This window comes from Cyprinodon tularosa, unplaced genomic scaffold (genome assembly GCF_016077235.1).
Source record: "Cyprinodon tularosa strain WSP-4 unplaced genomic scaffold, ASM1607723v1 ctg103, whole genome shotgun sequence".
Classification (NCBI taxonomy): Eukaryota; Metazoa; Chordata; class Actinopteri; order Cyprinodontiformes; family Cyprinodontidae; genus Cyprinodon; species Cyprinodon tularosa.
In genome coordinates, this window is record NW_024037816.1 from 821,293 (window position 1) to 834,705 (window position 13,413).

At 39.1% G+C, this 13,413-nt stretch overlaps 1 protein-coding gene across 1 annotated transcript in view; it reads right to left on the reverse strand.

Annotated features, from left to right (window-relative positions):
• Positions 1–439: 439 nt before the first annotated feature.
• Positions 440–13,413, reverse strand: part of LOC119780753 (transmembrane protein 266-like) — a 48,453-nt gene continuing 35,479 nt past the window's right edge. Inside the window, exons 8-11 of the mRNA XM_038280902.1 lie at positions 7,446–7,561; positions 4,950–5,145; positions 2,418–2,480; positions 440–1,705 (exon numbers count right to left, since the gene is read on the reverse strand). Of these exons, the coding sequence (XP_038136830.1) occupies positions 1,077–1,705; positions 2,418–2,480; positions 4,950–5,145; positions 7,446–7,561 (1,004 nt within the window). The 3' untranslated portion in view covers positions 440–1,076. The remainder of the gene's footprint in view (positions 1,706–2,417; positions 2,481–4,949; positions 5,146–7,445; positions 7,562–13,413) is intronic.

Consider the following 13,413-nt stretch of genomic DNA (forward strand, 5'->3'; position numbering starts at 1 on the left):
GTGGTGAGGTACAATGTTGAGTGTCTGATCGCACAGTCCTCCAGGAGTCAGAGAGATTCAAGAGAGGTTAAGGAAATAAGAACTTTTATTTTCGCTGTTTTCCTTCAAAGAACAACAACGGCAATTGGAAACATTTTTTTCCTGTATCAAGTTTACAAAAGTGTCAGTCAACATTAAAGTGCAAAGAATTTGATCGCCATTTCTGGCACGTATCATTTAAAGGTTCATGCTACAAGCACTCTGGTCTAGCTTCATGAGAAGAGACCATTTAGGTAACTTTTCTTTTCGTTTACCCTCACTAAGAATTCTGTAAAGACAAAAATGCCACTGAATTAAAGTTTTCATTCGTGGTCCATGATTTAAAAAAAACAAAACATATTTCATTGATATTTCTGTGATAGATGAAACATATTCATAACAGAAAGGTAAAAGTAAAGAAAAAGAAAAAAAAAGCTGTTTGAATAGGCCATAATGTTTTAAATACCCTGTAGCTGTTTGAACAGAGAACATGCACAACATTTATAGTTAAAAGTACAAAAAAAGGAACAAATATTAAATAATCCAATAGAAGACACTTATTCAACTGAGTTTGTTCAGGATTTGTTTTGTTCCATGTAGCATGATCGGCCCTTTGCTGGTTTTAATTCTGGTTGTGGACGAGACATTTCTGACCCCTGCAAAGTGTGAATTCCTGATTCTAAGTGTCTCAGAGAACACATTAGATTCCCTGTAAGCAGGATATTTTAGTCTATGTTCTGTTATACCTTGGTATATATTTAATTTCAAAACCCATGTAGGGGACACCAAGGAAACTCAATAGATTTACAAAGGGGATTGAATAAAACCTCTAATTCTGTTTTGTGTTTTGAAGGAACATAGGCGTCATCTGGAAGCTGAGACTCAAGCTTAGTTTGAATTAATAAGGAATGGCTTCGAAAAGCAACCAATAAAACCTAACTTTCGACTCTTATGGCGTTCCTCTCAAGAGGACTGACCTGTCACAAAAGATTAAACATATGCCATACAGGATGGGGATAAAAGTAAACCAACAGCTTCTGTTTCTCCGTTAATGTAGCTTATGTGTCAGGCATGTGCCCCAGAGGCGAGTCGGCCGGGCCAAGAAGTCTGTACTTCTCCTCCAGAGACGGCTCAGTAGTGCTGCCCTGCAGGTGGATTAGTGGCTTCGTCTGCAGCTGAACACACCCTCTTCCCCGCCCTCGCCTTTCCTCCTGGTTCCTGCGATTGAACAGGTTTATTCTAATGTCCAGCTCAGGGCTGCCCTTTTCTGAGCCAGTGGGGCTAGGAAGCTTAAGGTTGACGGGGTCTACTGCCAAGCCCTTCTGAGCAAGGCAGGAGTCTTCTGAGAGGGAGGATAGCAGCTCCTGCACCACAGCACTGGGGTTCCTGCAGGGGTCCCGCCCTGAGAGGGAAGGAGGGCAACAGCGATGGGAGCTGATGTCCTTAGCGGTGCTGCTGCTGCAGTCTGTCATGGATGAACCCGGGGTGTGGCTGCTCAGACTGAGAGGGCGGACCGTTAGGCTGCCACTGGACTGGGATATGCTGGTGGACACGTCACTTACAGCGCTGCCTACCCGCTCCATGGCAAGCTTCGCATTTGACTGGATGGAGTTGGTACTGTTAGGGAGGTGGACGTCAATGGCTGCCGTGGTGATGACCCGGGCCCCTAGGCCAGGCGCTCCAGTATCTTGAAAATGTTTACAAAAAGCAAATATTCAGGTAAAGAAATAACCATATCTGATTAGATTCCCCAGCAGATTATAAAACTTTATAAAAACAATTGGGCAATGAGCTAATGTGATTTTTTTCTGAGCTTTGATTTATGTTAAAAACACAAACCTTAATGCGGTTTTTGGGATTATTGTATTTTTTATGTACCGTAAATGACTAACATGGAGCACATCATAATTGTAAGCAGGAAGAAAAATGGTAAACTCTGAAAGGTGTGGCATGCATTTGTATTTAGTAACCCTTACAAGTCATTGTAGTACCACCTTATACCTCTTTTACAGCTGCATGCATTTTTTTGTAGCGCGCCTCTACCACACTCATCTAAAGACACACATTTTTGCATTTTTACATTTTTCTTTTTAAAGTAATGCATGTTCAGTCAAAAAAGAAAGAAAGTAGGAAGGAATCCTATTTTTTTAATCTTCTCAGCTGTGCAATTGTATTCAGTACTGGACTTTGACTGCAACATTCTCACTAATGAAAACGCTCCGTTTCTAAGATGACCATGAAGCTGTTTGTTCCCCACTATTCTCAAACACATTTCTGTTTTTTACTTAGAATAAATAACACACAACAAATGTATACCACACTTTAAAAAAATGTACTTAGTAAAACATTTTTGAAAATAAGGAATCATAGGAAGAGTGATGTGCTTAAAAATCACTTACCGCTGCTGGCTTCACTGTAATATTGGCTAATGTAGTTGTTCATATCATCACGCACCATGGTATCTGAGTTTTATAAAAAAAATAATAATAATAAATGAATAAAAAAAGAAAAGGATATTGAGAAAAATAAATGTTACTAAAAGGTGGCAATAATTCCTTCTTTTCCCTTCACCACGTGCTCCTGTAAAAAAGTAATACCTTTAAAATGTCGATTAGAGGTATTTATAAAAAGCTATTTTATCAATGTTGTACAGTGAACTGGGAGCTATAGTTTTGATGAAACATTATAAATGCAAAAAATACTTTTTTTACTTATTTTTATTACGATTTCATCAACACTGTGGGTCTATTTCAGTAATCACAACACAAACAAGTCCAAATGGCATTTCTATCTTATGTTTACAACATAATATTGACAGAGTGGATTGTGCCCCGGGCCACAGATGCTACAGACAAGCGGTCGGATCGTGCACATGCTACTACTAGGTACATTAGCTGCACCTTGGTGTGCTATGAATAAACTGGGACACATAGGGGTGGGCTGGGTTTGGAGACCGGGAGCTCTTTGTTCAAGCCCTGATCCCTCTAGCCTGGCTGGCCTTTGCATGCGTGGCAAACGGCTGCCATCCGCTGTGCTCTTCTGCTCGCTTGATTGGTCTTGAGCTCACTGTCCGCTGGCTGAGTGCGAAGCCAGAGTACCCTGAGTGCAAGCCCCTGTCCCCTGGGATATGCAGCAGACTCTGATGGATAGTTTCATTTATTTTTCTATCTAAAATATTAATCCCTGAGCCACCCCTGGAGAGGAAGCATTGCAGTCACTAAAACAAGACTGAGACAATCACTCGACAATTAATAAAGCATGAGTCTTTAGAAAAAAAAAAAAAGAATGGGCTATCTAGCATACATAAAAGGCTTTCCTCTTCTATATGTGACACTCAGCTTACTAGGCTGTCATCTGATGATGGGGCCAAAAAAGTGACAGTGCCAGGTCTGCTCAGTTTAAATCTTTACTGTAAATTTAATGGTTAATGCAGAGGTTTTGGTCTAAGGGTGAAGGGAACATATCCTGTTAAATGATGAAAAGAAAGTCTAAATTAGTCAGCTAAATAGATTTAAATATAACTTTATTCAAAATGTCAAACCTGTCTTGTTTTGGAGCCTATAATCTAACAGAAACAATTACATCTTAATATGAATATCATTAAAACCTTTAGTTATTTAATAAACTTTATTCAAAAGCATAACTCGGAACATACAGGATATTTTTTGTGTTTGTGGAAATTAACTCTAAAAATTTATTTCTACTAAGTTTAGTCATCATGCTCTCCACCTAATGAAAACCAGAAATTGATTTACATTGGACCTGCTGAGAAGATGTATTCCATATTTCAAAGCTACAGTATCAATGCAGTTCGGCATTGCTGAATGTCAAGAAGACCTGGTTACTTTATACATTTAGTCTCAATCATTTGAAAGAATTGAATCAGTTTTCGTTCTTTACTTTTTTATAATAGTCTAATGAACTTAGGTGTATATTTATAAACTTCTGTGTTTCTTCCAGTCAAATGTGCACTTCTCTCTTTCTTAAGCAATACAACAGCATTTTTTCTGTAGCCAAAACTGGTAAAAGTGACTGAATAATCTTATAAAGAAATTATTAATTGCCATGATTAATCAATTTATCAACAGCATTCAGTGTTTAAATGAGATGTTTACATGTGTGATAATAACGTAATCGTTACTACACATTAATATCCAGACTGTCTTTAAATCTACATGGTTTTGTACAATGAACGGCGTGTGACAGCAGCTGCTTCCTTGAGATTCCCTGATGTGTTGCTGGCACCCTGCTGGCCAAACATGCACAGACGTTGAGGTGTACAAATAATTTTAACTGTGTTTGATTTCATCGGACTTGACTTTAGCCCCTGTGGCCTCAGTGCTCATCTCCCCATGTTTCTGCAAAAAGCCTCACTTGTTCCTCTGAATCAGATTTCCTCCTTTGCCCTTGGGGTAAAATTGTGGTCAGAGTGGAGCCTCCCAGGTGCCTGTGGTGGTTTGCAGGTAGGGGACAGTTGCTGACAGGATCCCACTTTCTACAAGCAAATGCCAAAGCACAGAGCACTCTGTACCTGAACTGGCCCAAGTGATATGGCCTGGCTCTGCTGGGCAAGCAGTAATGGGTCAGTGAGACATATGGTGAGGGTGCGATGAAGCCCCTGCAGCAGGACACAGTGTTGGAGAACATGTTTGTTTATTCACCAGGAATCTTCAGATCCTAAAAGCTTTTTTGCCCTCACATTAATCCCAGAGAGCCTGCAGTCAGATGGCTGTTGTGTGTAAGCATGAAGGAGCTTATAGTTTGGCCTGAAAGGTGCCCCAGGGCTGCTGCTCCAGATTAACTGTACACCTCTTCAGCATCCTGCTCACCTTATTTTACCCCATTATGGTCTTTTTGTTTTGAACATTTATTTACATACTTTATGATAAAGCTTTCTAATGGGTTTGTCTTTATAAAAAAAAGAGCCAAACCTGTATTTGTCTGCAACTCCCTGGGGTTTCTCTGCCCACCCTCGTCGTCGGACTCCCCGGGTGTCAAACCTTCCACTACCTGGAAGCTTCTGCCTTGTTTGCCCCATACGTGGTGGATCTGCATAGCTGCCTGACGCTCTGCTGCCAGGTCCAAGTCCTGCTGGGCCAGATGTGCCCGAAGCTGCCGGATCTCAAACTGAAAAGGGTTGGCAAGTGAACAAAGAATTTATTATTATTTTTTTTTTTTTATGCAAGACAGTGAATAGGAATTTATTTCAATTGTTAAAAGATTAAATTTAACAGATTGAGGTGGGGGTGGGGGTTACCATGTCAGTGATGAGAGGCAGAAAATGGGACCAAAAAATAAAAACATACCCAGAATGAGAGGGAAATAGATAATAATAGAAAACAAAAGACAAAAACAAAGGATTTAACCAATATTTCTGGTAGCCTTTGCTTTTCAGTTGGACCTATCTGGGCTCTGAAGGATGCTGATGAAATCTGCTGAAAGTCTCAACTTGTTTGTGATGTACTGCTGCCCTCTGCTGGTGCAAAACCACAGATATCTTAAACGTAACCACCACAATTGGCGCCACCAAGTGTTTCATTTATTTCTGTTTATTCATTGCCTTTTTTGCCTGCTTCTGTTACATACATTATTAAACCTCATTACTAAACACACAAACACCCACAACAGTGAGATCAAAGCTAAATAAAACCCCTGAAATTCTGCTCTTGTTTGTGTTTTTTGTATAATTTGAACTGTTTTGTTATCAAATAACCCATTACTGATTAACACCTAAATCCATTCATAATCCGACATCTGGCTAAAAGGACTACAAAAAGTAAAATATGAAAACAGCATCCAAATCAAACCTTTTTTTAAATAATGCATCCAAATGTTTATTTGTAAATAAAAAGTGTTTCAGCAAATTTCTTAAACACTAAAAATGTGTATCTTGTTCTAGGTGAATGTTAAGTATTATACCCAAGGTCACCTTATGTACAAAGACCAAAAAGAATCTCTTCCGAAAAGATGGTGTCATTTTAAATGAACAAAAAAATCAGATGCATCAAAATATTAAGATGTTAGAAACTGTACGTATGCCACCATTCCTACCTCCACATAATGTAGATGAAAATAAGCCATGCTTGTCTGACTCTAAATATAATTTCTTCTGCAAAAAGCAGATTAACTTTAGTTAAGGCTGTGAGTTAGAAACCAAGCAGCTGTTAATATCTTAAAGTTAAACATTGACTGTGCATACACAGATACTCAAAATTAATTCAGAAGAGGTTTCAGGAACAAAGAGAGGCTACCTTATCACACACTTTACACATGAACAAAACTACTGTAAACACAAATAAAATCATTTTAATAAAAATGCAGGAAATATCACAGACTATTAAAGATATATTTATACATTTTTTACATTTGTGGATAATCACTATCTCTGTATGTAGACTATCAAAGCTATAAAATGGCTCTGTAAGCCTTTCCAGATATTTAGATTTACTCTATTTTGTGTAAAACAGTTTCTAAATGACTTTTGATTAGGGCACAATGTGTTCATTGTTTAGATTTTCTATCTAAGCAAATTCATGATTCTAGACATGTGACACAATTAGTTCTTGATTTGGTGGGTGAAACTGAAAAAATGTGATCAATTACAGTAAACTTTTTTGTAAACCTACTAATATATTTCCGATGGTATATTACAACTTAAGATGGGTTTTGAATAATGAAACAATAAAAAAATCTGAATTAGAATTAAGTTTATTGCCAAGTAGGTTTGAATTTAAAGGGAATTTGACTTGGTGTTGATGGTGCAGACAAATTATATACCCTGGACAGGTCGCCAGACCATTGCAGTATATATATATATATATATATATATATATATATATATATGTATACACATGAAAAATCAGATGGAAAATATATGGGTGCCAAAATATTTTAAAAGATGTTTCTAAAGACTAGTTTTTGTGGAGGAATGCATTGAAAAAAAAAATTTTGTTCTGTAATAGACTAAACAATACGACCACCACTGACAGAAAGTAATTCTAAGACTTTCATTGGGGGTATGGAAATAGAACACGTTATTTATGCTAATGATGTATCAGAAGCAAATTAACTTTACCATCTGAAATGCTATTTGAATCCGTTTGTATCACATGTTAGATACAATTGTTATTAATTATGGGGACAGATTTTACACATTGTAGCCTCCTTAATGCAAACCTTAGAAATGCATGATCATTATTTTGCAAACTATTGATGAAAGTGTTGTTTTTGTGTGTCGTTGCAGTCTTGTTCGTTAACAGATATCCTTTTAAAATCCTCTTTTTTTAAACAACCTTTTTTCATAAAATATTACAGAATATAACACAGAATCAACCTAAAAGACAGTTTCTGGGTATATATGTACTTAATTAACAATTTGTTTGCTCAAGTGTGGGAAAATGGTAATTTTTTTTTAGACTTCGACTCACAGCCTGTTCCTGACAGATCTGAGTGAGACGCTCCAGCTGCTCTTCCCTCACAGCCTTCGTCTTCTCACACTGCTGGATTTCCAGTTCCATCTCCACTTTGACTTGCAGTACGTACGCTAAAGTAGAGGACAGGAAAAAAATCAAACATACAAAGAAGTCCAAAAAACTCACAAAGGAAAATAGATTCTGAAGCATAATATTTACAAACACTAATTACTTTATGAAAAGATGGCCTTTATATAAAATGTGGCTCCTAAAAGGTCAGAGGTCAGTGGACAATTAGCCTTTCACACCAAAGATGTCTGTCATCCCATAAACTACCACCAAGGTTTATCAGTAACATTATAACCTCACTGAGTGAATAAACCAAGGTGCTAAAAGGGAAAATGGCCTATTGTTTTTCCTGTCTTGAAGATATAATAAAGTTCGTTCTTATTATTCTTTTTCAATAAGTGTTATCTGACCCTGCATATGAATTGAAGTCCAATTTGGTTCTGGAAATTTTACTAATTTGCAAGTATAATTATTTTTTTAATTAGGTAATCTGGTTTAAAATTTTGTTTTGACCTTTTTTATATTTAAAAAAAGAAAACTGGTAACATCCCAGACTAGGGTTTTTAACATGCAGCATTTATTGGTTCCAATCCCATTTTTCTTAAATTGATACAATACATTTACAAATTTGAGTGTATTTTATTTGGATATAATTGGAGAACAATAAACACAAAGCAGCAAATAATTGTGAAGAAGAAAGAAAATAGTGTGGCAGGCATATTTATAATGCTCCTTTAAATGTATAGAAGAGGATTTTCGCCAGTTTTTGAAAAGGCCAACCCTCTCCATTTAAAAAAAAATGCACATGCACAACACTATACCCGCTCCCAAGAGGGAACGTCTATTAAACGTGTATGAGAGCATGCACAAGCCTATTTCACTTTGTGCACGCTCTGTTTAAAAATTGCTGTTTGCATCGCTCATAGAAGCTTACTTTCCAAAAGATTTGTCATTTTTCCACTATGTTAGACTCAGCACCGATAAGTGAAAATGGGGATGAGCACATAGGATGTAAACATATCACCAGAATGATTGACAAATAATAGGACCACTTATTTTGATGATCCACCTGGAAAAAAAGACCACCCTGCACTATACCTTTAAGTATAGCATCCCTGAGTAAAGTCAGGGATGTCTGTTGACAAAAATGTGAAAAAGACCCTCATATAGCAGTTACAAATATAATATATTCCATATTTTGTTTTTTTATGAAGTACTTCTTAAGCAGGAAATAAATAAATAAAATAAAGGAAATAAACCTAAAACAGACATGATTTATTAATCTCTATACCAGTTGTCCTCACAGTTGGCAGGCAAACTATTTCCCACTTTTCTGCCTTACAGTTGTAATTCAGTCAAATGTTATCTCACATGCTAACATTATGTACCCTAACAAATAATGGTAACCCTAGGAACTTACTATTGAACTCAGGTTTTTCAAACTGCTGGCAGACTTGAATCATTGCTTTTTTAAGCATCTTGGCAATAAAATAAAGCAGCATTTCATTTTCCAAAGAAAAGCAAAGAACAGCGCAGCCAACACCACATGCTTCCTAATGCCTATTTATAGTCATGCTGGCACGCTCACATAACAAAAGGAGGAGACGTCACAAGGGGTCATTCCAGTCAGACTTCAAACAGGCACAGAATCTCAAGCAGAGGCTTGCTGTCAGGCCACAAAATGTGAAACTTGTGTAGAAGTGTGTCAGAGTCAGCCGTCTGTTTGTCCTTTGTTTATGTTTGTGTGAGCGGGCAGAAGACACAAGTGTAATTTACACCACAAGGGATTCTTGCAGAAGTCAAAGAGGCCAACACATTGTCCTGCTCCGCTCTGTTGACTCGCCTTATTAGATGTTTGACTGTCTGTAAAAGCTACTGAATAACACACCAAATCCACAGTCTCCAGTCTGCCTTCAATCTGTGACAGATAAATACAATTTAATCATGTTTAATAACTAGCATGGAGCTTGTATTCTTATTTTAAAAAGAATTAATATATCTAAAATATGTTATCCTGTTTATAATATCTTAACTAGGATTTAAATAATAATTGATAATTGAACTTTATCAATCTTACACAGGAGAAATTAACCCTTGCATTCAAAGGAGAAGTCCAGTCATATTCAGAATTCAAACTTCTGAAAGTACTTTAAACATAAAATTATTACATACTATTCAATAAATGATAGGTGTTTTTAATTAAGAGTAATTTTCATTTAAATGTGCTTTACTGGAGACATTCATGTTTGTCAAAGAATACTACAGCCATCTACCGGTTTGTGATGTCAAGGAGTGGTATCGGCTGTTGAGCAAGTAAACTTCAACGCTCTATCTGGTATTTGTCACAATGCGCTATTATCCAAGTCACCTTGAAAACATTCTTCTTCAAAACGTTGGCTAAATATTACAGGTTTTTTTCTGGCCAGAAGTTCGATGGCAAATCCTCCCTCTTCAAGTTGGCAATCCAACAACAAACCCGTCCGTGGTGGATCATGAATCGGAAAAGGTGACAAAACAACTTTTTTTTTCAGTCTTGCGAATTTCAGTGGTGAAGTCCTCTTGAAATCATTTAAACAATTGTTCTTGATTGCAGTTCTGTCTTGTAGTTCCAATTGATTTTGCATGTAAAGACGGGACAATGGCCTTCGGCTTGCCGCACCGTGACGTCACTGCTGGAAGATGTCAGGAGGTCAACTCAACTAACTAGTTAAGTTAAACTAACTCAACTAACTAGCTAACTTTATGACAAAACTAAAACCAATTATATTTTCTAGTTTGTTACCTTAAAAGGGCTTATGTAATAAATGCAGTTATCAGACTAACAACATAATAGTTTTTGAAAGGTAGGCACTAAAAGTTCTTAAAATATATAACAAATTGAGTCAGTCGGTCGGTTGGATAGTTAGTGGGGTGGTCGGTCAGTCCGTCGTCAATCGGTTGGTCAGTCCGTCGTCAATCGGTTGGTCAGTCTGTTGGTCAGTCATTCAATTTGTCAGTTGGTTGGTTGGTCAGTTGGTTGATTGGTCAGTTAGTTGGTTGGTTGGTCAGTCAATTGGTCAGTTGGTTGATTAGTCAGTCAATTGGTTGGGTGGTCAGTCAATTGGTCAGTTGGTTGGTTGGTTGGTAAGTCAATTGGTCATTTGGTTGGTTGGTCAGTCATTTGGTTGGTTGGTCAGTCAGTCGGTTAATTGGTCAGTCAATTGGTCATTTAGTTGGTTGGTCAGTCAGTTGGTTAGATGGTTGGTTGGTCAGTGGGGTGTATTTTATTTTTTTTGTTGGGTTTCTTCTTGGGACAATAGTGACCTTTATTTGCTAAATTTCAGACAGGAATTGGCATGGTCAGAGGGAGAAGACATGGAGAACTGAGGCTTCCATATATGGAGTATTCACTTTACCACTGTGGCACCCCCTGCACCAGATAAAAAAGCAACCTTTTTGACTTTGTCTAATGGCTTTTTACAGCTGACCTGTAAATTGAGGGTGGAGGTTCCAATTTCACACCATAACCAAAAGAATGAGATCCCAGCAGTTCACAGCTAGAAAGAAGGTGAAGTTGTTAGCTCAGTCCTAAAGATAAAGCAAGGACCTAAGACTAGAGCAGCAGGTTCTCTTTATTCAGGTGGTTCAAGAATCTGATCACCACTCCTAATAGATAACGATCAATTCGGAGGAGGGAGGCCAGAGCAGACCCAGAGCTTTTGGATGACATTTCATCCCTTTTGTCCCAGTTTTTCTCTGGGCAGGTAAGTCATGTTTGAAAAAAACATGAAAACATATGTTTCAAAATCTAAGACAACTTAACCTTTTCAATAGATTTTATATATTTTTAAAACCTTGATTTTCCTAAATAATTAGTTGTTTGATTGTATGATTTGATTTAAGAACCTGCTTCAGGAACATTTTATATAAAAAAGTAAGGTATTATCTTCATTGCAAGTTTTTAAGCAATGTCTCTGTGTTCTTTCGAGAGAGAAAAAATAATTTAACAGCTACCAAACAGCTTTCCTGTTTTTGAATATAACACTAGTTCTGGGTTTTACTGTTTATATGCGTACATTCTCTGCCAATTTAACTGGACAAAACTTTCTATGTGAAACAGCTAATAAATCCCAGTTTTCCAGCCAAATCAAACTGAGCAACAGCTCATTCCTCTGAATCTCCATTCTCATCAGATCGCTATTGCCTAATATATCAAGCGACTCACCCTAATAGAAAAGACAGACCATCTGCTTTATATTTAGAAGTTTGAGGAGTTGTTTGAATGTGTGATGTGCCTTGCTACCGAATAAACTAAAAAAACAATATTTTTAGGTGAGCAGAAGGTAAATGAGTTTATTCCCTGGAACAACAAAGCTGCAGCTGCATGTTAAACAGTAGACATCAACTACTTGCACGGATTACAATTTGTAATTGTGTTTATATTGATGTTTTTTTTAACAGGTTTATTTAGACTACAATACCTAAATAAAGGCATTCTGAAATTGACTGAAAGTTTCTCTTCCTAATATAAAAATAAATGGATAAATATAAATATGTATCTATTTATATTAGATAGATCCAACCTTAACCAGTGGCTCCTAGCTGTTGACAAGTCTGGACTTCCTGGGAAGTTCAAGGCTTGGATCTATCAGCACAACATCCTGCTCCGTCTCCTCTGGCCTTTGCTGATGTATGAGATCCCACTTACGACCGTGGAGGGCTTTGAGAGGAAGATCAGTCAGTACCTGCGCAGGTGGCTGGGCTTGCCTCGCAGTCTGACCAGTATTGCCCTGTTTGGACATGGGACCAAGCTCACGCTCCCGTTGAGCAGCGTGTCAGAGGAGTTCAAGGTTGCCCGGGCTAGAGAAGTCCTTCTCTACAGAGACTCCACTGATGGGAAGGTGTCTTCAGCAGGGATAGAGGTCCGCACTGGAAGGAAGTGGCGTGCCAAGGACGCAGTGGAAAGAGCTGAGGCGAGGCTGCGTCACAGCACCATGGTGGGTACAGTGGCCACAGGGCAGGCAGGGCTGGGCAGCAACCCGAAGCCCTGCTACAGCAGAGTGACAGGGAAGGACAGGCGTAAACTCATCCAAGAGGAGGTTCGGGCAGAGGTGGAAGAAGCTCGCTTCAGCAGGGTGGTGGGCATGAGCAAGCAGGGGGCCTGGACCAAGTGGGAGCATGTTTCCAGCCATAAGATCACCTGGACTGATGTATGGAGGGCGGAGCCACATCATTTCAGGTTCCTCGTCCAAGCGGTGTATGATGTCCTCCCAAGCCCCACTAACCTGTTCACCTGGGGCCTGATAGAATCACCTGCGTGTCAGCTCTGCCAGAGGAAAGGGTCTCTTGAGCACATCCTAAGCTGCTGCCCAAAGGCCCTGGGAGATGGCAGATACCGCTGGCGCCATGACCAGGTCCTGCGGGCAATAGCAGATACCATCTGCACTGGCATAAACACCAGCAAGAGTCAACCTCTAAGCAGGAGCAGGATTGCCTTTGTTCGAGCAGGGGAGAAACTGCAACCCTCCAAGAAGACCCAAGGGGGCCTGCTCACGACAGCAAGGGACTGGCAGCTCTTGGTCGATCTGGGGAGGCAGTTGAGATTCCCGGATTACATCGCAGCCACGACACCCCGCCAGGACATGGTGCTGTCATCAACTTCCACCAGGCAGGTTGTGCTGCTTGAACTAACTGTTCCTTGGGAGGACAGCATAGAGGAAGCCCAGGAGAGGAAGAGGGCTAAATACACAGAACTTGTGGCTGATTGCCGGAGGAATGGCTGGAAGGCCCGCTGTGAGCCTATTGAAGAGGGCTGCAGGGGCTTCGCAGGCAGGTCTCTACACCGTGTCCTTGGTCTCCTAGGGATTTGCGGTCTGCAGAGACGAAGAGCAACCAAGAACATCTTGGAAGCAGCTGAAAAGGCTTCACGGTGGCT